A 22,800-nucleotide genomic window follows, 5' to 3' on the forward strand; every position below is an offset into this window, starting at 1 on the left:
GATGAGACTCAACAACAACAAAGAAAATAATCCAGTCAAAAAATGGGCAGAAGAGCTTAAAAGAAACTTCTCTGAAGAGGAAATGCAAATGGCCAACAGGCATATGAAAAAATGTTCAACATCACTTGTCATCAGGGAAATGCAAATCAAAACTACCATGAGATACCATCTTACACCAGTGAGAATGGCACATATTAAAAAAACTAGCAACAACAAATGTTGGCGAGGGTGTGGAGAAAAAGGAACTCTTCTGCACTGTTGGTGGGAGTGCAAACTGGTCCAACCACTGTGGAAAGCTGTATGGAGATTTCTGGACCTACTAAACATAGAGCTTCCATATGATCCAGCAATTCCACTCCTAGGTATTTACCCAAAGGACACAGAAACATCAATTCCAAAGAGCACCTGCACTCCTATGTTTATAGCAGCACTGTTTACAATAGCTAAGCTTTGGAAACAACCCAAATGCCCAAAAATAGATGACTGGATCAAGAAGATGTGGTACATATATACCATGGAATATTACTCAGCATTCAAAAAAGATAAACACATGCAATTTGCAGCAACATGGATGGCGCTGGAAGGGATCATGCTCAGCGAAATAAGCCAAAAAGAAAAAGAAAAATACCGGATGGTCTCACTCATAGCAGGAATCTAGAGAAAACTTAAATAAGGGACCAGGAAAATGAATAACTACAAGAAAGTGAAAATCAAAATCAACAAAAAACTATGAACCAGAGACACTTTTAGGGGGGCGGGGGTGGGAGGGGAGGGATTGGGGTCAGAATGGGGAGGCTGCAATTGTATGGGGAATATAACAATAAAATTTATTAAAAAAAAAAAAAAAAAACAAAAGACATCTGTAACAATCTCTCTCAAACTACATGATGAAGATGAAGAAGCAGCTTGTTTTCAATTTCCAATCTATTGACTAGAAAAAGATACTCTTAAAAAATATAATACAAATTAACAACTAGACAAATGATCATGTTCTAGAATGTTGTGGTCATGTCAAACTGCTATAAATATTACTAAAAGCTGAATCTGCACTCTGGCAGGGATCCTGGACCACCCTGAGCAGCACTCGTCTGTACTTATTGTCCTACTCCGTCTATCCTCACCCTAAATACATTGAACTACCTATATCCCCACCACTTCCTTGAAGCTGCATTTGCTTAGGTCACCCTGACCACCACATAGCTCAAATTAATGCCCAATTTTTTTTTTTTTAAGATTTATTTATACAAGCACTGGGTACAGTCAGAAGCGTGGGAGGGTGAGAGGATTCACCAGAGCCAGAGCGGAAAGTAGAGCAGGCAGACTGACGAAATACACCGCTGAGGGGAGCAGCAGGCGGCAGGAGAGGTCTGTGCGCCATGTGGGACCCTCGCTAGGGGCCGGGGATCAAACCGGTGCTGCAGAGGCTGTGGGCAGCTTTGCAAAACAGCGCTCAACCACTGCGCCACCAGGGGAGGCCCTAATGCCCAATTCTTAATCCTCATTTAACTCCATTACCTGCAGCATTTGATACAGCAACCTCTCCTTCTCCTTCAACTGAATTTTCTCTTGGTTCTCCTACATTCCTAAAATCCCTTCCCTAGTTCATCCTCTGCTCTCCAACCTCCAATTAGGGGTACTCTGGGGACTCAGTTTTGGAGCCCTATTGATACTCTTATCTAGTTTCATTGCTTTAAATACAGATACAAGTTGACAATACTCAAATTTAAGTCTCCAATTCAGATTATCCCCTGAACTCCAGACAAATATTAGACAGAATATCAGAACTCCAGACAAATATCCAACTACAAAATCAATGTCTCCATTTGGAAGTCTAAAGACATCTCAAAATTAACACCAAAAAAAAAAACAAAACAAAACAAAACAAAAAAAACAATCGCCATGAAAACTCCATTCTACTTGTCACTACTTGATTTCATGTTATTTCCCAGTCCATATCCAATCTATTGGGAAAATCTTTTAAAATACACATGGAGTGCAATTACTTTGCAATCTCTCCAGTGTTTTGGTAGCATCCTTTTTAAATATACTATACCCTTCAACTTGCTCACTATAGTGGATGGAGTATATTAATTTGTTCTCCCTTGCAGTCTAATTTCAATGGATCAAGCAATTTTTGCAAATAGTAAGCTTCTCAATGCCACATATATGCTCAAACCACCTCATGGCTCTTTTCACTCAGGGTAGATGCCAAATTTGTTACAATGCATTCAAGGATCTGCAGAATTCCTCCAACCTACTCCACACCTTATTTCTGCTACTCTCTCCCTGCTTCTCTTTGTTCCAGTCACACGAGGCTCCCTGTTTTTCCTTTCACATACTGGAAACTCCTTCCTCAGAACTTAACAATGCTCTTCCCTAGTCCAGGTAAACTCTTGTCCAGATACTGTCTTGTTCCACTCTCTCATGTCATTCATATCTTGGATCATTGTCATTTTCTTAGTGAGAAAACATTATTCATCCTCTCATTTCTGATTTGCATTTTTCATCACAGGAATAACTTCTTTATTCGTCTATTGCCTGTTTTTCTCCAATTAAAATGCATGTCACTAAAGGGAATGAAAGATATTGTTTTATTTCACTATTACAGCTCCTGAGCTAAAATTTGAAGTATATTTACTAAGCAAATGTTCATCCTGATATCCTTAATAAAAACAAAGATTTGTAAACAATGTAAATACCTCTCAATAAAAGATCAATAATGTCAATAAATGGGATACTATTTATATCTATATCTATAACATGGCCACATATTCAACTATTAAAAGTGCAAATAAACTATAAACGAATACATTTATTGAAAGGAAAGATGTGTGTAACATATTAAGTGTAAAGAATCAGGCTACAAAACCTTAGGCAATTAGCAGATTTTTATAATAAAACCAAATAGGAAATTTCATGAAGCCATATGCATTAAAGTAAACTCTTGATCCCAATTTTTTTTTAAATGAGCAAAACAGTCAACCCCATGAAGACTTAAATTTAAGGTTTCTTCTCACAACATGAATGACACAGACAAGTAGAAGGATAATTTCTGACCTGGCAGACTGGGATGGGAAAACAAGTCTGTGCATTTTGATAGGACACTCATGGCTCAAAGAAAAAGCAGTTCCTCAAATTTGATATAGCAGAAAAAAGCCAAAGGAGTAGTCAAGTAGGTGGCTGGGGGTGGGGATAGTAAGACTTGCAGAAATGGTAAGTAAAACCTGGACTTGTTTCTTCCTTCAAGCTTCAGAGTTAAACAGTCCCATTCTTAGTAAAGATGGACCAGTCACGTTATGAAGTGACAAGTGTCACTTAAATCAGTCAAAGGGTTGTGGAGGTGGGAGAAGACAGCAGGTGGAATCAGCTAGGTGGGGGAGAACGAAGTGAGGGGACTGTCATTTGCCATTTCCTCTTCCTTTTCTGGCAAAATTAAGGTGTAGTTCTTCTCAAAGGACTTTTCGATGGCAATAAAGGTGATATTTCAAAGGAAGAAAAATTTCAGAGTGGGAAAGCACATTAAATTAAAGTTTATATTCCAAAGGTAAGGAGCAGTCATATCAGTATGAAAGCAAACATATCTGTCACCAGGTTTGCCTCATCTACCTAATCTGCCTGAGGCCTCTCCTAAGAAGTCCTTGGGTAAATCTTTAATTCTCTTGCATAGACTCTCATACCAATCTGTGTTATACACATGCCACTTAAGAACAAATGATGGCAAAGTTCTAGTTAACTAATTTAGGAACTAGAGTTGCCACACTGAGTACATAAGAGGACTCTGTTTAACACAGCAGCTTGGAGTTGGCAGCCACCTGGGTAACCACAGTGCTTTCACCAGAGGCAAGGGAGGACCATACAAGAGGCTTGCCTAGAGACGCTTGATAGCGAAGCCAGAACCAGAATCCGTATTTGCTAATACCTAATATAGAACTCTCACCAGTCCATAAAGAGATCCATTTAGCAATGATCCAAATTACCATGGGGGGTGGGGTGGGGTGGGAGCAGAGGCTCAACAGAAATCCCTAAACTTACAAAGGACCAGTTGGGCTGCCTAGGAAGCAATCAGGAAATTCATTAAACATGCTGATTTCTGGGTTCCACTGCAAGAACTTATATTACACAGATGCTCCGCCAAGTGAATCTGATGCAGTCAAGTTCAGGAATCACTGGCCTGGGTTATACAAGACCAAACAGCAGAGAAACCAGTAGTTTTCTATTTTCAGAAAATGCAAGTCATTCTCCTTACTCACTCATGCTATGAAAAAAACATGCAATTATAAAGCTGAAAATGGCTTCTTCAGGGGAAAAAATGATTAACACTTTTAAAGATGCTCAGACCAGAATTGCAATCTGTTCTTGTGCCCAAAGCCTTCAAAAGTGCATTCAGGGAAGTCACCTTGCACTTGTTTGCTGGGATCCAAAGCTGCATCCTGCTCATCACAGGCAGACCAGAAAGGTGTTTCTATCAGGCAGGAATGAACACACTCCAGGAGGAATTGTAGTGACTGGCAATGACCTTCAAAGAGCTAGGTTTCCCAGCCTATAGCAGCCATTCCAGGGGGCCTGGCTCCCCTTCACATGGCGTGGGTTGTATGCACATGCCTGGTGAAGAGACATGCCTGGAAGTGCAGTTTACTGGCCACTGTATCCTCACTGGAGACCTTCCCTGGCCAGAAACCAAACTCTTGACTGGTGAAAGTCTGCCCCATTCCCTGAGGTGAAGGGGTGGGTAAGAAAGAAGTAAGTCTAGTTGTCCAGAGGCAGTTGGCAATATAACAAATTAGGAAGACACACAGCTGTGTGCTCTGAAACACGACTGAAAATGGACCTTTATTTTCCTCTTTGGAGACATACTGTAGTGTTGATATTTTCTACTTCAAATCTAGACTCAATAGGCTTACTCATGAAATTACCCTGAGGGAGAAAAGAAGGGGGAGAGATATGTAACTTATTATCACTAAGTATAGAAGAAAAAACAAGGATGCTATTGGAGAGATCTCAGGGTAAAACACAAAGTTCATAAAAAAAAAAGTAGTGATGTCTGAAAATATTTTGGGAACTGACAGTGAAGCAAATAGAAATCTACTATAATAAATAAATACTTCATAAATACAATAAATACTTCATAAATGCAGATTATATGTAAAACACTGGATTAGAGACAAAGATGAAAGGTGAATTTATTATGAATCTAATTGTCATGGCGCTTACAGTCTATAAGGGAGGCAGGACACTGAGAAAACCAAAAGCACTGGTTGTAGTAAATAACACAACAGTCTCCCACAGTAGTTAACTGCACTTAATGTCAGTGTGACCTAATCTTGTCAATCTCACCATAGTCTCAGTTTCCTCACTTGCAAATGGAGACCTGATAAGGGTTAACAGGGTATTGACCACAGGGAGTAGCCTGCTACACACAAAGCATCTAGTAAATGGTAGCCGACTTAAAAAAAAAAAATTAAACACTTTTTTCCCCTGTCTATCTTTAAATCAGCAAGCTTTTTTTTACTAAAATTCAAGTATACAGGACTGGAGACTCTACTGCCATCTCCCTCCTAATCTGCTCCCACAAACAGGAAGATGTCTCCATCCAAAGGTTTCAGGTTAAGGACAGGCAGTTTTAATAGGCAGCCTATTAAAATCATCCTGGAGTGGTTTGCTCTTTGCTGCTCCCCTCCACCATGTGGGACTCCCTGGGAAATCACAGCTTCTGAGAGAAGTGGGCTGAAGTTGGAGGTTAGTTTCTGGATTTTTTCTTTTTCTTGTTTTCGATTTTTTGTTTTACTTGCATATATTTTGGTTTTAAAAACAAATCTTACAGTTTAGCAGTTCATCACTATGTCAGTGCAGTCTTTCATCCTGATTTTCTGTTATTTTAACTTCTCTTTTTTGTTATCTTAAGCCATTTTACCACCTATATGAATTTTCTAGCATTTTCCTTTGACTACCTCATATTTCAGGTTACCCTTTCAAATTAACATTTCACTTTATAACATACTGGGGCTTTTTAGCTCATGGTCTGGTGAATCACAATCTCACACATTCCACACACCTAAAGACTCACTGGAAGATGAAGATTACTGCTCTGGAAGAAAGTAGCTTGTGAATCTAAGTCTGGGGGTCAGAAAAGACACATATCTCTACGAATAGGGGAAGGTGGTTTAGCACTTTACATTTCGAGAGCAAGACTAGTAAAACTTAGATGCTATATTGATTTTCCAGATGAGGAGTGGAAATGCCATCCATGCAAATTGCCTCCTTCATCTACTGGTGGAAAATGACTTATGTTTTTCCTTTTCTTATGATTTTCCCACTTATAGAAGAAGCTGCATGTCCCAAAACCCATAGTTTCATCTATAGACAATGGATTTTAGATAAGCCACACCTACTGTACTGAAGACCAAAGGCCCTGTGCACAACAGCCCCTGGCCTGAGCTGGGAACATGCGATGGTAGGTAGCATCTGAGATCTACCTCAGATCACCACCTATAATCAGATGTTCTGGGCCAGGTTCCTGACACTGCTTCAACCTTGATGTCTCCCAGTGGCACCTGCCTCCCCACAGCTCTCCAAGGAAGCCTCTTGCTAGGCAGGGCTCTCTCTAAAAGACAGCAGGCTAGATCTGAATCCAACTTCAAATGATTTTTGTTTACTGTGAATTTTTCTTCAAATCATATTAAAAAATTTGTCTGCCACCAAAACATAATTTTCAATTTTTTATAAAATGTGTGAATGTGTATGTGTGGTGTGGAGGGCAGGGAGGAGAGAGAGAGGAAGAGGAAGAACAACAAAGAAAATATGGTAAAATGTTAAACAAAAGGTGAATATGGATGCATACAATCTTCAGACTTTCATGCAAAAGAAGTTTCAAACAATAAACATTTTTATTTCTATTCATTTTTCATTGCTTTTCTGTATCAATTCTTCCTTAACAACTTTCACCTCCTTATTCTTCCAATGAACTCTCTAATCATTCTGACAAGTTCCCACTCTAATTCCTATTGGAACTTTGTGATGAGATATGAGTCTTTACACTCATTTGAAGAAACTTACACCTGTATCACAATATTAATGTTTTCCTATCAGGAGTAAAACATTTGATTATTTATATGCTTGCAACTTGTGTTGTATATTTCAGTAAAATCTTATAACTTTCTTTACAGAAGTCCAAGACGTTTCCTGTTAAGAAAACATTATCATTCTGAAGCAGTTTACATTTTTATTGCCACTACTAAAAATAATCTTTTCAGCCATTTTATAATTAACTAATGACTGCTGACATATGGAAAAACTGCTAAGTTTTGTTTATCTGCTATGCAACTATTCTCCTAAATTGCATTCATTCTAAATGCTTTTCCTTTGCTTCTTCATGAATTTCTAGACAGAGAATTTTCATTGTCTATAAAATATTTTGTTTCTATAAATGAACTATACTTCTGTTTGTATCTTCAGATCTAGAAGAAATAATAATGGTGGGTTTTAGCATCCTATAGCATCCAACCTTTCCACCAGTTTTTAGTGGGGAAGCTGTTGTGTTACCACCACTTTAATTATAATTTTGGCTTGTCTCTTTATAGTAGCTTTTTCTTTATGTGATGGCAAGAATATGTCCATTCCATCATATTAACACATGATATTAAATGTTATCCAGTGTTAATTTAGTATTGTATTTAGAGGTACACTGATTTGTTTTCTATTATTGAGCTACTCTTGCTTCCCTGGGACAAATGCATATTCAAATTCAAGATATATGGCCAAGAAAAACAAAGGTCTTTATAACATATTTTGTAAATATTCACAATCTACTTATTCATTTTATTTTTATTTGCCTTTGTTTTTAGTTTATATATTTGTTTTTATTATCTTTATAACTTTTCTATAGCCACCTCAACTTTTAGGAAAATCTGGGTCAGGAAAAAGAGGAAAAGAGTGACAAACAATAGAAACTATAATAAAAAGGACACAGATAAAGTACAAAAGGAGAAGACACTGGACATTTGTGCTCTTTCATCATGTCTGTGTCTCTTCATTCTGAGGCTGGGCAATCTACCAGTCCCTCTCTCAATCTATATAGCCTAAGAGACAAGAATAAATGCTGATTATTTCTACCTACATATTAACATAGAAATAATTTGATAAGGAGTAAGTCCTAAAGACTATGAAAAAAATAAATTATTTTCATCCATAGTTGAGATTACTCGATATAATCTCCTTTAAATGGCCAGATTTAATTTCTCTCAGCAACCATTCCCTGTGGAGATAAACATTGCACTGTGATTTCAGAAGTAATTGAAGTACTACCTTCTGAAATACCAAGAAACCACTGCAGAACTTTAAATTCTGAAGACAGTTCATGAAACGCAGAGTTGGCTTTGTTACAGGATACATCTTGATATTTTTAAATTTGTGCATATTTGAGTTAATGTTATTTCCTTCATGAATAGATCATTTCATAGTGAACAAAACACTTTAACCTGTATTTCCTCATATTGTTCTCAGATGATGATCATGATGATTTTCAAGGTTACAAAACGAAGACTAAGGAGCATGATGGCTAAACCTCTTGACAAAAGCCCTTTACATCAGCTATGTCTATTACCCACAGGTTTGCATTCTGAAGGCAAGAATCTTTTATTAATTGTTCTTGCTTTGTAATAACACTATTACAAATCCTGATATCAGTTTTATAATTATTCTAAATAATCACTCATGAATGAATTTTATATTCCTTTCTATGACCTTTTATATTTGGGTCAAAAGTGGATATAACTTTATAAAGTCAGACTCTGGAATTGACTATTTTGTTTAGCACAACATTTTTACTTTAAAACTGACATAAAATATAAAGGTAGAAGTAGTTATGGGTGATTTGGTATTTGGCACACTTTGGAGATGATACCTGATGAAGGGTATTCTAAATTTACCTCAATTACCAAAATAAATTTATGAAATAAGAAAGTAGAAGTAGAATATCATCAATCAAGACAGAATCAAGATCCAAGAGGCTTCAGGTTGGAATCAGGAGGATAAAATAGTCCTCGAGATTTAATTGATAAGAGCTAATTTTCTTAACGTTTTTCTTAGTGAAGATGTTCTAAGAATAAAAGTGATGGATAGGAGTTCTCAAAATGCGAAAACACCAATGTCCCAGAGTTAAGTGTCTGTTCTAATTGCTGCTGCACTCTAAAGAGTCCTTCAGATTGCTCATCTGTGTTATTTTTACTTGCTAAAGCTGAGGTGTCTGAGTGATGAATTACACAAGGTGTTCCACTCAGCATCACTGGTGTGTTATAATAAATATCACTACTGAAAGACAAAGTAGGGTAATGCTGAGCATTTCAGAGTGTGTGATAGAGATTTCATCTTCATTTTTTAACCAGAGAAGTCATTATAAAATTTTAATCTATATATGGTCAAACTGATGAAGATGATAAAATTGTTTCAGAGAAATATGAAGGCTTCAATCATAAATGTATGTCATTCTGCCCTTCAGAATACATCTGAGAATAAACTACACACAAAAGCATAATTGAAGAAGTGGAAATATTCATTTACAAAAAGGAAAGTAAGGTAGTAGAGTCCTAGCATCTTGGTGATGAAAAATGAAATACATTATAATCAAACCCCAATTTCCATTTTTCTGCAACCTTTAATACAGTTGCATTAAAAAAAAAAAAACACTAGTGCATTTCCCCAATTCCCAAAAAAGGCAAAATGACAGAGGACTGTAATATGACTTCAATTTGTTATAGCTTTCTGCAGCAGTATGGAAAATGCAAAAAGGATTTTTTTTTTTTAAGTAAAGGGACAGAATTAAGCATTTCAAGTAGGTATTTTCCCTATCTTAAGAGAACCCCTGTTTTCTTTAGCTACCTACTATCCGTGGTCATACACTTCAGGGAAGGTTGGTTTTGCATCCAGTTTCAGGTGTGGTTAATGATTGGTCCCCCTGGAAGGTTGAATTTGCCATATCGATGACTGGCTTAGGCATAGGCACAGACCACACAGTATCAGCCAAGGAGACATGAAAGTTTGTCTGAATATATATATATATATATATATATATTTTTTTTTTTTTTAAATAGAGGCATGTTTTATTTATTTATTTGTTTTGTTTTTGTTTATACATGCACTGGGTACAGTCAGAAGCGCGGGAGGGTGAGAGAATTCACCAGAGCCAGAGCGGGGAGCAGAGCAGGCAGAAGGACCGAAGTACACTGCTGAGGGGAGCAGTGGACGGCAGGAGAGGTCTGCACGCCATGTGGGACCCTCCTCTGGTGGCTGGGGAGTAGCTGGGGATCGAACCGGCGCCGCACAGGCTGCGGGCAGCTTCGCAACCCAGCGCTCAACCGCTGCACCACCGGGGAGGCCCTGTCTGAATATATTTTTACACACCTACCAGTGATTTCCTGGAAGATACAGCCTTTTGTTCCTCTGGACCAAGTGATGTCAGTTATCATTTTGTTACCAGCCTGAAGACAAATTTGGTACACTACGGAAAGCAGAACCAAAACATGGAAGAACTTGGGTCCTTGATGACATCAGTGAACAGTTCAGTTAGTCCTAGGACCTACTCAACACTGCAATCATGACTCTCAACAAATGTTCTTCTGAAATGGTACATTTTGAATTGGGATTTCTATTACTTGCTGCTGATGGTCTCCTCATTGCTGCATTATCTGAGTCAGATCTGTAATAATTGGTAAGCCTGTCCTAGTCGAGACTTCATACATTATCAGGCTTACATTCAGGTAAAAATATCTAATTCTAGAATTTTTTGCCCACAACTGGGACATTTATTCTTCTTATTAAAATCCTTAGGTTGGTTCCTCCTGCCTGTAAGGTGAAGTTCAAACTCCTCTGTACCACAAATCCTGTGTTCTAACTCTTCTATCATCACCAACTCCATTTTCTTGTTTCCTTTAAGCCTATGAGTTACTTGAGGATGGAGGATATGTTCTAAGTCCATGCACCAGTGGCTAGATCGTGACTCAGAGAAGGAACTCTACAGTTACTGAAAAATGAATGAAACACAAAAAGAAATATCCTTGCTCTATCTGACACTGATTTATCACTGGATGAGGTGCTCCATATCTAAAAGATAAGAAATTAGCCTATTTGTTTAAGAAATCAAGTTTTCCTTGTATCTTTCAACAAGTTATTGTTTTGGGGCCAGTAATATAATAACAAAAACAACCGTTATCATATTTTAGCACCAGTTAGTAGCTGAGTATCTTCATAAGGACTTCACATCCCTAACTAATAATAATACCAATCTTTTAAAAAAATTAATATTGATTTATTTATACAAGAACTGGGGTATAGGCTAGGTGCAGGAGGGTAATAGGATTCACCAGAAACAAAGCAGGGAGTAGAACAGGCTGATGGACCAAAAACACTGCTGAGGGGAGCAGCGGGCAAGACCAGCCTGGAATCAAACCCGCGTGCTGCAGAGGCCACAGACAGCTTCACAGAGGCACAGACAGCTTCACAGGGCTGCACTCAACTAGCTGCACCACCAGGGAGGGCCCCCTGTAACTTCTTTTTCTTTTTTTAAAATTGATTAGGACTCTATTTTTTTTTACTTAATATTTTATTTTATATAATTCATACATCATTTTTCATTTTTGCACAATGTATGCATTTTAATTTTGGTTATATTCCCCATGCAATTGCACCCCCCCCCCTTATTTTGACCCTAGTCCTTCCTCTCTCCTTCCCTCCCCTGCCCCCAGTATGTCTCTGGTTTATAGTTGCTTGTTGATTTTGATTTTTACTTTGTATTAATTAGTCTTTTTCCTGGTCCCTTATTTAGGTTTTCTAAATTCCTGCTGTGAGTGAGACCATCCGGTATTTTTCTTTTTCTTTCTGACTTATTTCGCTGAGCATCCTTCTAGCTCCATGCATGTTGCTGCAAATTGCATGTGTTTATCTTTTTTGATTGCTGAGTAATATTCCATTGCGTATATGTACCACATCTTCTTGATCTAGTCATCTATTTTTGGGCATTTGGGTTGTTTCCATAGCTTAGCTATTGTAAATAGTGCTGCTATAAACATAGGGGTGCAGGTGCCCTTTGGAATTAATGTTTCTGTGTCATTTGGGTAAATACCTAGGAGTGGAATGGCTGGATCATATGGAAGCTCTATCTTTAGTAGGTCAAGAAATCTCCACACAGATCTCCATAGTGGTTGGACCAGTTTGCACTCCCAACAGCAGTACAGGAGAGTTCCTTTTTCTCCACAACCTCACCAACATTTGTTGTTGCTAGTTTTTTTGATATGTGCCATTCTCACTGGTGTAAGATGGTATCTCACTGTAGTTTTGATTTGCATTTCCCTGATTACAAGTGATGTTTAAAGAGCTTCTGCACAGCAAAAGAGACAATAACCAAAACAAAGAGAAACCCCACCGACTAGGAGAAAATTTTTGCACACAACACTAATGATAAAGGACGGATCACAAAAATCTACAAAGCTGATGAGACTCAACAAAAACAAAGAAAATAATCCAGTCAAAAAAAAAATGGGCAGAAGAGCTAAAAAGAAATTTCTCCAAAGAGGAAATGCAAATGGCCCTGTAACTTTTTGTCAGTGCTATGCCTCCCTTCTCCCACTTCCTGCTTCCATCCCTCCCACCCCCATCCCTCCCTGACCTCCACACACAAGTACACCTCTTTTTTTGAAGACTTGCTCTCCCCTCTACTTTCATCTTGCTCCTCCAACTGGGGCCCAGGCTCTGGGGATATGTGTCCATATTCAGGTCCATGAGTATTTTTAATAGTTTTAAAAATTGAAACTAAAGGAAAACAAATGCCTTACTCTCAAAAAGGTCTTAAGGAGACAAGAGTTTATGAAGAATAATTTCAATGAAATTGGAGAGAGTGAAGAAGCAAGGAACATTGTTTCAGGTCCCAGTTTTAGCTGTCACTTAAGTCAGAGCAATCTTCCTCTGAGGCTGAACCTGCAATTTGCTTATGGAAAGTGAAATTCTATCATTTACAAGAAAAACTATCCTTCCAACTAAGGCAACATATATTTTGACATTTAATTCTCCCAACAATTATGTACAGCATGTATTATCTTAACTTTCTAGATAAGAAATCAGAAGCTCAGAACAGAAAATCATGTCCAAGATATCCAATTTGTAGCTGAGCTGTAATTCAAAGATGGGCCATTGGGGGGCCAACATGCAATCACTTGACTTCCTGTCTCTACAGTGCTTGGGGCATCCTCAACACTGATTTGAGCTCAGTGACCTGAGACAATATACAGTAAGTGCAAATGTTTGCCTCATTAATAAACATAGATGCTATTGATCCTGATTAGCTCCTGGGGTATTTCAGACATCAATTAAAATAACCTTGATAAAGTGATCTGAGAATATTAATAGACATTCTTTTTTAAACCACACTATTAAGCATTTGCCTCTTGTAATGTCAATAATTGGGAAGCAAAAAAAGTGTTTTTAAAAATGTAATATATAAAAAACACTGTGCATAAACATTTGGTATCACTAATTGAATCATTAATTGAATTTGGTATCATTAATTGAACATTAACATTCAATCATTAATTGAATATGGTATCATTAATTGAACATTAATATGTTTGCTTTGGGTACCAAAATATAATTATTATTTCAGAAGTGAACTTCTTCAAAATACCTTAAAATAAATCAAAAGAAAAAACATTTCTATAAAATTCAATCTTTCTACTTTTGTATATGCTACTCCCCCCCCTTTTTTTCAATCAGTTAGATTTTTAAATGAGAACTTCCTGGTATTAGCAGTTGTTTACAACTGAAAGTGACCATGATCTTTCATGTCAATTATTAACACAAATCTGAGAAACACCGCAAACACAGGAGGGAGAAAAGCAAACACATACAAACCACAGGCATGTGGATTTATATGTGAAACCAATTTTCTTCAGAAGAAAAATAAGCATCTCCTTCAACATCAGGGTGCACTCAGATTTGTTTTTCATATTAGTAACTTATTTAATATGGCAATGGGCAAAAGGCAATCCATTAAAAAGCTATTTTCCTCTGACTACAGGGTGTTTCATCATATGATGTCTAGCACTCAATCAGAATGTAGCAATCCTTTAATATTTCATGAACAGAAAACAGCTCATTTGGGCATGCAGACTTCAGAAAAGTGGGAGTCTTTTGTAAGCCTTCTAAAATATCCAGAATGGTCTCTGCAGAGAATGACAAACAATAGGTCCAAATGAAAACTTACATTATGAAAAATATTTGGAAAATGTTTTAGAACAGATTATATATATACACACACATATATGTGTATATATGTGTGCTGTATGTATTTATATTTACCTCTGTGCCTGCAGTGTTCATCATAGGACATTGCAAATACTCGATAGGTTTTACTGAATAAATGAATAAATTTATTGTCATCTTGCACACATTTGTCCCTAACTATCCAAGCTCAACTCATTGAAGAGACCAGGCCTGTCCAGGTGCTGAGACAATTGTATCAGAATGCTGGGAAATTAAATAATATACAGTGTAAAAACAGCACCTGCCTTCATCTCCACTCTGTTATTTGAGTCTATAGGAATGTTGTTCCGTTTTAGTACCTGGTTGACTACCAGGTCCTCAACTGTCTAGGAAAGATGATGTACACAAGTCAGAGGTTAGCATTTACTCTGTACCCATCCCCTCCCCTGAAACACAGAGCTGACATTAACCAGAGAAACACTGTCTGTCCAGACTCCCACCTCCAAAGCATCTCCAAGCACACCATGGAGCCCCATAGACATGAAGGACAGTCCAAATTAGAGCCACATTTAACCTGCCCATACATGGCCGATATTGGTCATCCTTTCCAAGTTAGTCCCCCAAGATTGAATATTATCTGTTCCAAAGGTACTTCTCTCACCAGTACCATTGCAACTGCAGTTTCTGAGGTTACCTGTGATCAAGTCAAATTAACACAAGTACTCAAATCATCATGCAAAATGCCATCATTCAATTTCTGATAAAAACTGGAGGATGTAAGAGCACAATGACACATGTAAGTTACCCAAAGACAAGAAAACCATAATTGGCAAAGGTAAGAACCCAGCTCCCCTTCATTTCCAACATTCTCCTTTTTCTCTGTCAGACCCATAATCTGTGCTGGGTTGATTTTCAGCTTGCTGGACATATGTCTCTTGGGCAAAGGAGAAGAGCAGGAATGTGGGCATGGCAGTCATTGCAGAAAAGAGTATACTTTTTATTTTTTTATTTTTTTTTTGCAATCAAGGTAAAGAACTTGTAGCCAAAATCTGCACCGGGAAGGTGGAAATGGCCAAGGGAACAAGGAAAGGGCAATGTGGAGCAATAAGATGGACATAGGAAATAATATTCAAGTAAAGCATGACAGTTCTCCAGTTTCTAAAACTCTTAAGTTGTTTTGCAATGATTTTTAACAAGTGACTTCTAGAGTTGTTCCTCATAAAAGTGAGGTGAACATGATATTATAGCAGTTATCAGAATGAGGAATTCAATAGGACTTATTTGATTCAAAACTTCAATCCTTCAGCTGAAATAATAGTCAGCCATAGACCATTCCGAGTCTCAACAAGTTATTCTAATGAAGAGTGGGAAGGATAACTCAAGTCTAGAGCCCAGGTAAACTGCAATGTAATGGTTGCTGGTGACCAACAAACCATAGTAGATTGATATAGAAATCTCTCAGATCAGGCTGCTACTCTTCTAATACAGAAATGTTCTAATATAGGGTCATAAATAATGAACAGTTCCACATCAACTTCAGCTTCTTTCCTTCAACCCTCTACACTGTTTAATGTGCTTGGTCAAACAGCTGAAATTCTTAGCCTTTTTCTTATCAAGTTTCAATTCTCTATTTTACCATAGCAGTCACTTCCATATTGCACATAAAACATAACCCTGTTTCCAATTTACATCATCAGATTCCTTCCCATTAATCATTTCAGACCATAATTTTAAGCTTTCAAGCAGTTAACTGAATATTTACGTTTTCACAACAGTAGCAAACACCAGGCATCTATCTGACATAAAGTATTCTCGAGTGTCCAAGTATGAAACCTATGAGGAAAGATTTAACTGTGCATTGGCTTGTAAGGCATGGTAGGAATGGAATCCAGAGCTTTAAGGAGGCTCAACATTGATGGTGATTATGGGGACCGATTAAATCAGATTCTCAAAAACAGGTTAAAGTCAAATAATGCCAGTGAATAAAATTTCAAGAATTTCTTCTTAGTGAAAACAATCTAAATAAGTGAAATACAGGAAACAAGAGGATTTCACTAAGTTATTCAATTTTTCTTGATACAGAAAGATTATTTCAAAAGAAAGACACAAAAATGATTTACTGGTAGATTTTTCAATAGGAATTTAAAAAAATAAATCCATTGATTTTTTTTATCTTTTTTCTAAACAGAGCATTAAAGATTAGGCAGTTTTAATATATACCTATTTCTATAATGTTTGAAATTCTGTTACAATACCTGAAAATCTTTCTATTCACACAGCTTTTAGTAACAGAAATGCACCCACTAGAAACCTGAGCAAAGAAATTCGGTCCACAGTGATGCCCGTGCAGAGTTTGTGGCACCTTGTGAGTGTTTTGTGTAGGTCTGAGGACAGCCTGGAAGCTGGCTTTTTGGCTGGCTTCATACCAAATGGGAAACAAGTGTACTTACGCAGCTCGCCCACTTTCAGGATCTCACACAGCATCTTGGTCAGCTCTATGCTGCTGCGGCCAAAGGGACATTCGTGCTTATCTTCTCGGCTACTGTTCTCAAGTACAATCTGCAATGGGGAAGGGAACATGACAGAAAGGGAAATCAGTTGGTGGAAAACATTAAGAATGTGGGCAATACTGTAACAGAGAAATAGAGAGCCACACCGGACTAAAGCCCCAAGATCCAAGACAAAATTGGACTATATGTCTATCTAAATATACAGGACCTAAAATTCTCTTAATACTGTAAGAGGATATTTTGTTTGTTTCTTTCTATTTACACCAAGGTGCCTATGGAGAGTTTTTTACCTAAGTGACAAAGCCACTCTTACCCTCTCAGTCATATCTGCCCTTTGTTGGAAATAGCAGCTTTTCTTCTGTGACTGCAACCCCCACATTTAAACCACCTATTTCCCACAGACATGACCATTATTATTCATGACCATGTTTATACAAGTTTTTGCTCCTGACAGTATTTGACCATGCTGAAGGCTCATGTGACATAAACTAGATGAACTAGAGTTCTTCTCTGCAACTTTTAACATGGAAAGGGCAAAATGTGAGCTCATGAGCTATCTGAATATGAGCCTTAAAGGAAAATATAGGAAGGAGAGAAGAACAGTCAGCCAAGATACTGAGGAAATGAGAGAGGAAAAGCAATGGAAGCCTTGGAGCAGGTGAATTGTTGGTTCCACTTATTCCTATAACACAGTTACTTTCCTGTCCTGAAGGTTTGTATGCCCAGCTCTTCCTATTAAACTCCTCTGGCCCAGCCAATCAGCTTTCCTCTTATTTTAAGCTGTTTTGAGATGTTCCTGCCACAACTAGGGGAACCAATCTACTCATGGAATAAACTAAAATGAAAAACAACAACATAATCTATTTTAAAATCACCAACCTTCAAATTCACATTAAAAAAAAAGGAATGATACTTGAGCATGTCACCTGTCTTACCAGTTTCTCCATCTCTGAAGCTGCCTCCAGCTTCCCCCGTGGCGTTGTCTGGTACCCCATGGTGAGATATACTGCCTTGAGTAGGTGACTTCCAGTAGCACCTACAGCAATGTTGTTGCTCCATATATGTTCTTTCCCCCAGACTGTGAACTCTTTAGGAGTGATATCTAATTCACTTAAATCAGTGACAGTGAGTGAGCACCTATTATTATCTACCAAGACACTTCATAAGCCCCATAAACCAGGGCCCTGATCTCATGGAACATTCTATCTAATTGAGGGAGACCTATAAAAAGAAAAAGGCTAATTAGAATTACCAAAAATGCTAGCAAATATATATATATTTTATATATATATTTTTTTTTCTATGAACTGATCCCCAACAAGTTCATGTAAGACTGATAAAGCCACAAAAGGAAGAGATGTCTTATTTATCATAGAGTTAGCCTAATCAGTCATAGTATTCGCTTTTTAAGGTCTTCAATTTCAAATTTCTTCCCACCACAGCATAGTTTACAAATTGCCTTCACAGACATATTTGCTAGCATTAATGCCAGATTAGCATAACCAGATAGGCCACCTTGATAAAGAAGTCAAGTATAAATAGGGGCTAGAGATCTAGGGATAAGATGTTTTTTATCAGCATCAATAATGGAGCCTTGCAAGCAAAAGCCCCTATTCACTTTCCCCTAGCTTGTGCCAGACTATTATGCATGCCCAATCCACATCCCCACCACATACATTCATTCACACATTCCTCCACATACTTGCCACCCTCCCTGAATTTGATACCAAATAAATGAGACTGGCTATGGAGAAGGTGCTGCATCTTCAGAGATGTGAGCCCCTCTAGGTCAGTCTTTCTCTCATTACTTGGACTTTGAGTCCTCTGTCCCGCTGCTTCCAATGCTGCCGCCCCATGAGGCGACATTGAAAGGTTTGTTCCCTCTTCACTATCTCTTCTGTATAATCTTCCTGAACACTAAGAGCATCATTAGACCAAGCCCAAATCACCATTTTCCTTTTAAGATAATTCTTTCTGGAGCTGTTATAGGACAGCCCCGATATTGAACGGGTTGCCTGGCTGTGGGTCCTCACCCGCGTGCTTAAAAGGGACTTATTAATACTCCACTAAAGGCACACACAAAAGGTTAATAAAAGGTTTATTTACAAGGGAAAAGGAAATAAGGAAAATGTACAACTCAGGGAGAAAATAGGGAAATAAAGTCTTTAATGCGTCCTACCCGATCTGCCGACCTGGAAACCCAAAGTCACTCTCAGAGCTGCTAGCTGGCAGAGAGCCAAAATGGGGACCCCCCCCCCCACCCAAAGCCCACGTGTCTGCCTTTATACCAACTTGGCTGCTTAACCCCACCCTCAGGTCCCAGCCACCTTTTCTTTGGTGGTGATGGGATTTGGAGTTCCCAGTGTCTTTGGCTTTGGCCTGGCATAGGGGTGGAGTCCACAAAGCCTGTATGGAATTAGCTTTAGGACATCCTTTTCCCCCTAGCAGTTCTACCTAGCAATTCCAATACAGGAAAGCAGGAGGGAAGAAAAACTAAATTCCCATCAATCAGTGAATCTTCATTTCTCTTTTAAAAATTTTTAATCTGAGCAACTCTCTTAACTATGCAGGTGCCTTTCTTTTTAACTTTCATTTTCCTAATAAACGTGTCCTTTAAAATGTTCCAAAAAGAAAGAAAGACAAAAAATTTTAATCTGAGATTGTCCAATCAAGGAACAAATCTGAATCTCTTGATCATGGGGAGCAAAAAGAAGCAAAAAAAAGACAGAACATGAAAGGTAGGAGACAGGTCACTTTCAGTTAGCTCTGAGCTCCCAGTTCCCAGGGAGGACATCCTTGCATTTCACATTAACAGTCTATTAACATTTCATGAGCCCATCAATATTTAATGAGGATGTGATCTGCATACAATGTAGGTAGAATTACTGCAGCCAATAAATGTTCTGGAAACATTTCCAAGGCACAGTTTATTAGTAGGCGCTAAATTAAGGAGTAATTTAAGTAATCAATATGTAAATCAGCTTGGAAAAGCCCTTCTCCTGACTCTTTTATATACCAGCCATCTTATCATATTTACCCACCTCAAGAAAAATACACCCTCCTTCTTGACTGATTTCCTTAGACAAGGCAGACACAAATCTTTAAAGTTACCTACGTGGATTTTAAAGTCAGTATCCTTACAGAAAGCTTTTGGAAAAGACTATGATTATGAATGTTACTAATAAGGTTTTACTACAATAAGACACAATTATTAATTATTAACTGAACAGCTGTTTTGTTTTTTAAATTTAATGCACTGATTCAATTACAACATTCTGTTATTAACCACATTCACTCGAGGCATTTGAAAAGCCCCACTTGGAAATATCCAGCCATGTTTTTCATATTTATTTTTTCTTTATTCTTCAATTTCAAGAGTAGTGGAACAGAAACCACAAAGGCTGGAGTACCAAGTCGTACTATCATCACTCATCTTAGAATATCAGTTACCAAAAGAAGATGTAATTGCAAGTTCTGTAGAACCCTGGATATTGTGCAATACTAAGTATAGAACATTTTATAAAGTATGTTACCATTTATAGAGAATATTTACACACTTTCTATGAACTTATCTCCAACAAGTTCATAAGACTGATAAAACCACAAAAGGAAGAGATGTCCTGCTTATCATAGAGCTAGACTAGTCACTTTTTAAGGTCTTCACTTTTCACTTTTTAAGGTCTTCAATTTCAAATTTCTTCCCACCCCAGCATAGTTTATAAATTGCCTTCACAGTCATATTGCCATCATATCTGAATATGTTAAATTGATTAATTTCTTCTTATTGGAACAGGACTATAAATCTAGCTTCTTCCAGACAAAGGTATAACAGCCTCTCATATCTCATTTATCCCTGAAGATCAATGAGGACTGCAGTGTGTGACCCATCTGCTGTGAGATAGCCCCTCAAACACTTTATTTCTATAAATTTTGGGCTCACTTTTAAGTACTCTTATTCCTTCCTGTTCTCCAGTTGTGCATATCAGGAACCTACTGGGCTGGGGCTTGGTGATTAAGTGCTGAGCATTTGGTGGCCACATTTTATTGATAGTACCCTCTGCTTCTTTCCTCCAGGCTTCCCTTGCCTCTTTGTCTGAGCATGATATTGCTGACATTCAGTTGGTTGTCCCTAATGAGCTCTCCTTCATTTCTGTTTGAGCTCTCCCTATTCTGGATGTGCCCAATCCAATCTGTATCTTCTGAGCAAGCCCTGGAGGGAGCCTTGAGGGCTTCTTCCATCACCTCTCATCTATGGAGGCTTCTTTTCCACTCTGAACCTTTTGAATGTGGCTTCACCTCCAATGGAGGGTCAGATGAAACACAATGGTCTCCTTACAGGCCTCAGAGGATTGTATGTGAACTTGTACTATATTTTAGCCAAAGAGAAAGGATGCTGTTTTGAAATAATTGTGACACAAAACTGCTATGGAAAGAATGATAATGCTAAGAGCTTGGGCAAAACTAGTGTAAGCTTGCACCAGGCATTCCATCTCTTTGTGAGATGTACAGAAATTCCATAAAACCCACTTCATAGGACTGCTGTGCATGTTAAATCACAAAATGGAGGCAAAATACCCAAAACAGACTTGACAGAATTGATTTTTATTATCTCTTTATTGCTCTCCCTCTTCCTATTCCTGTGTGACTCTAGGGCAACATTTCACACAACACTTTTACCAGCCACTAAACCAAAATCATGACGCAGTGAGACTGGCTGTATGTTGACGGCCCTCTGGGGACAAATGAAATTAGACCAGCAGCTTTCCATCATTTTAGCATGAAAAGCTAAAGTACTGTCATCACCAATTTATACCAAAAATGCAAAATAGGGAGTCCCAGGTGTTGATAATCAAGCAGAATCTTCCACAAAAAAAAAAAAAAAAAAAAAATAGGGTGGTATGAGCACAGAGAAAGAACAAGGGCCTGAAAAGCAAGTCATGGCTTGGTGTTTTTAACAATAAATTCTCAATACTACAGTTAAACCCACCATAGTACACACATCTTCAGAGTCCTTATCAAACTTCCACTTCCAACACAGGAGTAGTTTACACTAGTAATAGAATCATGGAAACCCTAGAGTGAAGCTTTAGTCCTTAGAATACATCACCAAGACACTAAACCCAGCTTGGGATCCTTTATCAGAGACTTGGGGGCCACAAGGGACTCTTCTCTTATGTTCTCCCCGGTACCAAAGCTAATGGTAAGTGGTCCCAGACAGCCAGAAAGAAGCATCAAAAAGAACATTGAGCTCCCTCAAGGGGCCTGCACCAGAGGTTAATTGTGATCATAAACTTGGAGCAAGATGGTGGAATTAAACAGACACACCGAAGTCCTAATATGATGACTTTATATGGGTAGAAAACAAGGGGAAAAAAAAAAAAAAAAAAAACAGAACAAATCAGAATCCCATTTTATAGATAAGGGAAGCTCCAAAGTAAATAAACCTTAAAGAGATAGCTTGAAAGGCACAGATAAGAGGACAGAGAATATTTACTTATAGAACTTATTCCCTAGGCCTCATTCTAAGTGCTTTGCATGGATTGTCCTTTTTAAGGCACATGTACCAACAAATGACAGAAATACTCCAGCATCCACCTTTACAGGCAGAGAAACAGGCACAAAGAGGAATTATGTAGTGTAGTCAAGGTGTCACAGAACACAGAAATAAATAGACCCAGCATTATGGCTTTACACAGAATTATGGCAACTCAATTCCTCATTCCTTAATCTTTTCCTTCTATGAAAATAGGGCAGGAATACCTACCTGCAAAGGGTTGTAAAAATTAAGAGCCTCCTCTTGTGGTGCAGCGGTTGAACGCTGGGCTGCAAAGCTGCCCACAGCCTCTGCAGTGCCGGTTCGATCCCCGGCCACTGGCGAGGGTCCCATGCACGCAGACCTCTCCTGCCGTGCCTGCTGCTCCCTTTAGCAGTGTATATCCTCAGTCTGCCTGTTCTGTTCCCTGGCTCTGGCTCTGGTGAATTCTCTCACCCTCCTGCACTTCTGACTGTACCCAGTGCTTGTATAAATAAATAAATAAATCTTTTT

At 38.2% G+C, this 22,800-nt stretch overlaps 1 protein-coding gene across 5 annotated transcripts in view; it reads right to left on the reverse strand.

Annotated features, from left to right (window-relative positions):
* ELMO1 (engulfment and cell motility 1) overlaps window positions 1-22,800 on the reverse strand; it is a 521,159-nt gene that overhangs the window by 228,335 nt on the left and 270,024 nt on the right. For all 5 annotated transcript variants that reach the window (XM_054692471.1, XM_037510310.2, XM_054692473.1 and 2 more), the window contains exon 15: window positions 16,695-16,803. In XM_054692471.1, coding sequence (XP_054548446.1) covers window positions 16,695-16,803 — 109 coding nt within the window. The remainder of the gene's footprint in view (window positions 1-16,694; window positions 16,804-22,800) is intronic.

This window comes from Talpa occidentalis, unplaced genomic scaffold (assembly GCF_014898055.3).
Source record: "Talpa occidentalis isolate TD23 unplaced genomic scaffold, MPIMG_talOcc4v2.1, whole genome shotgun sequence".
Taxonomy (NCBI): Eukaryota; Metazoa; Chordata; class Mammalia; order Eulipotyphla; family Talpidae; genus Talpa; species Talpa occidentalis.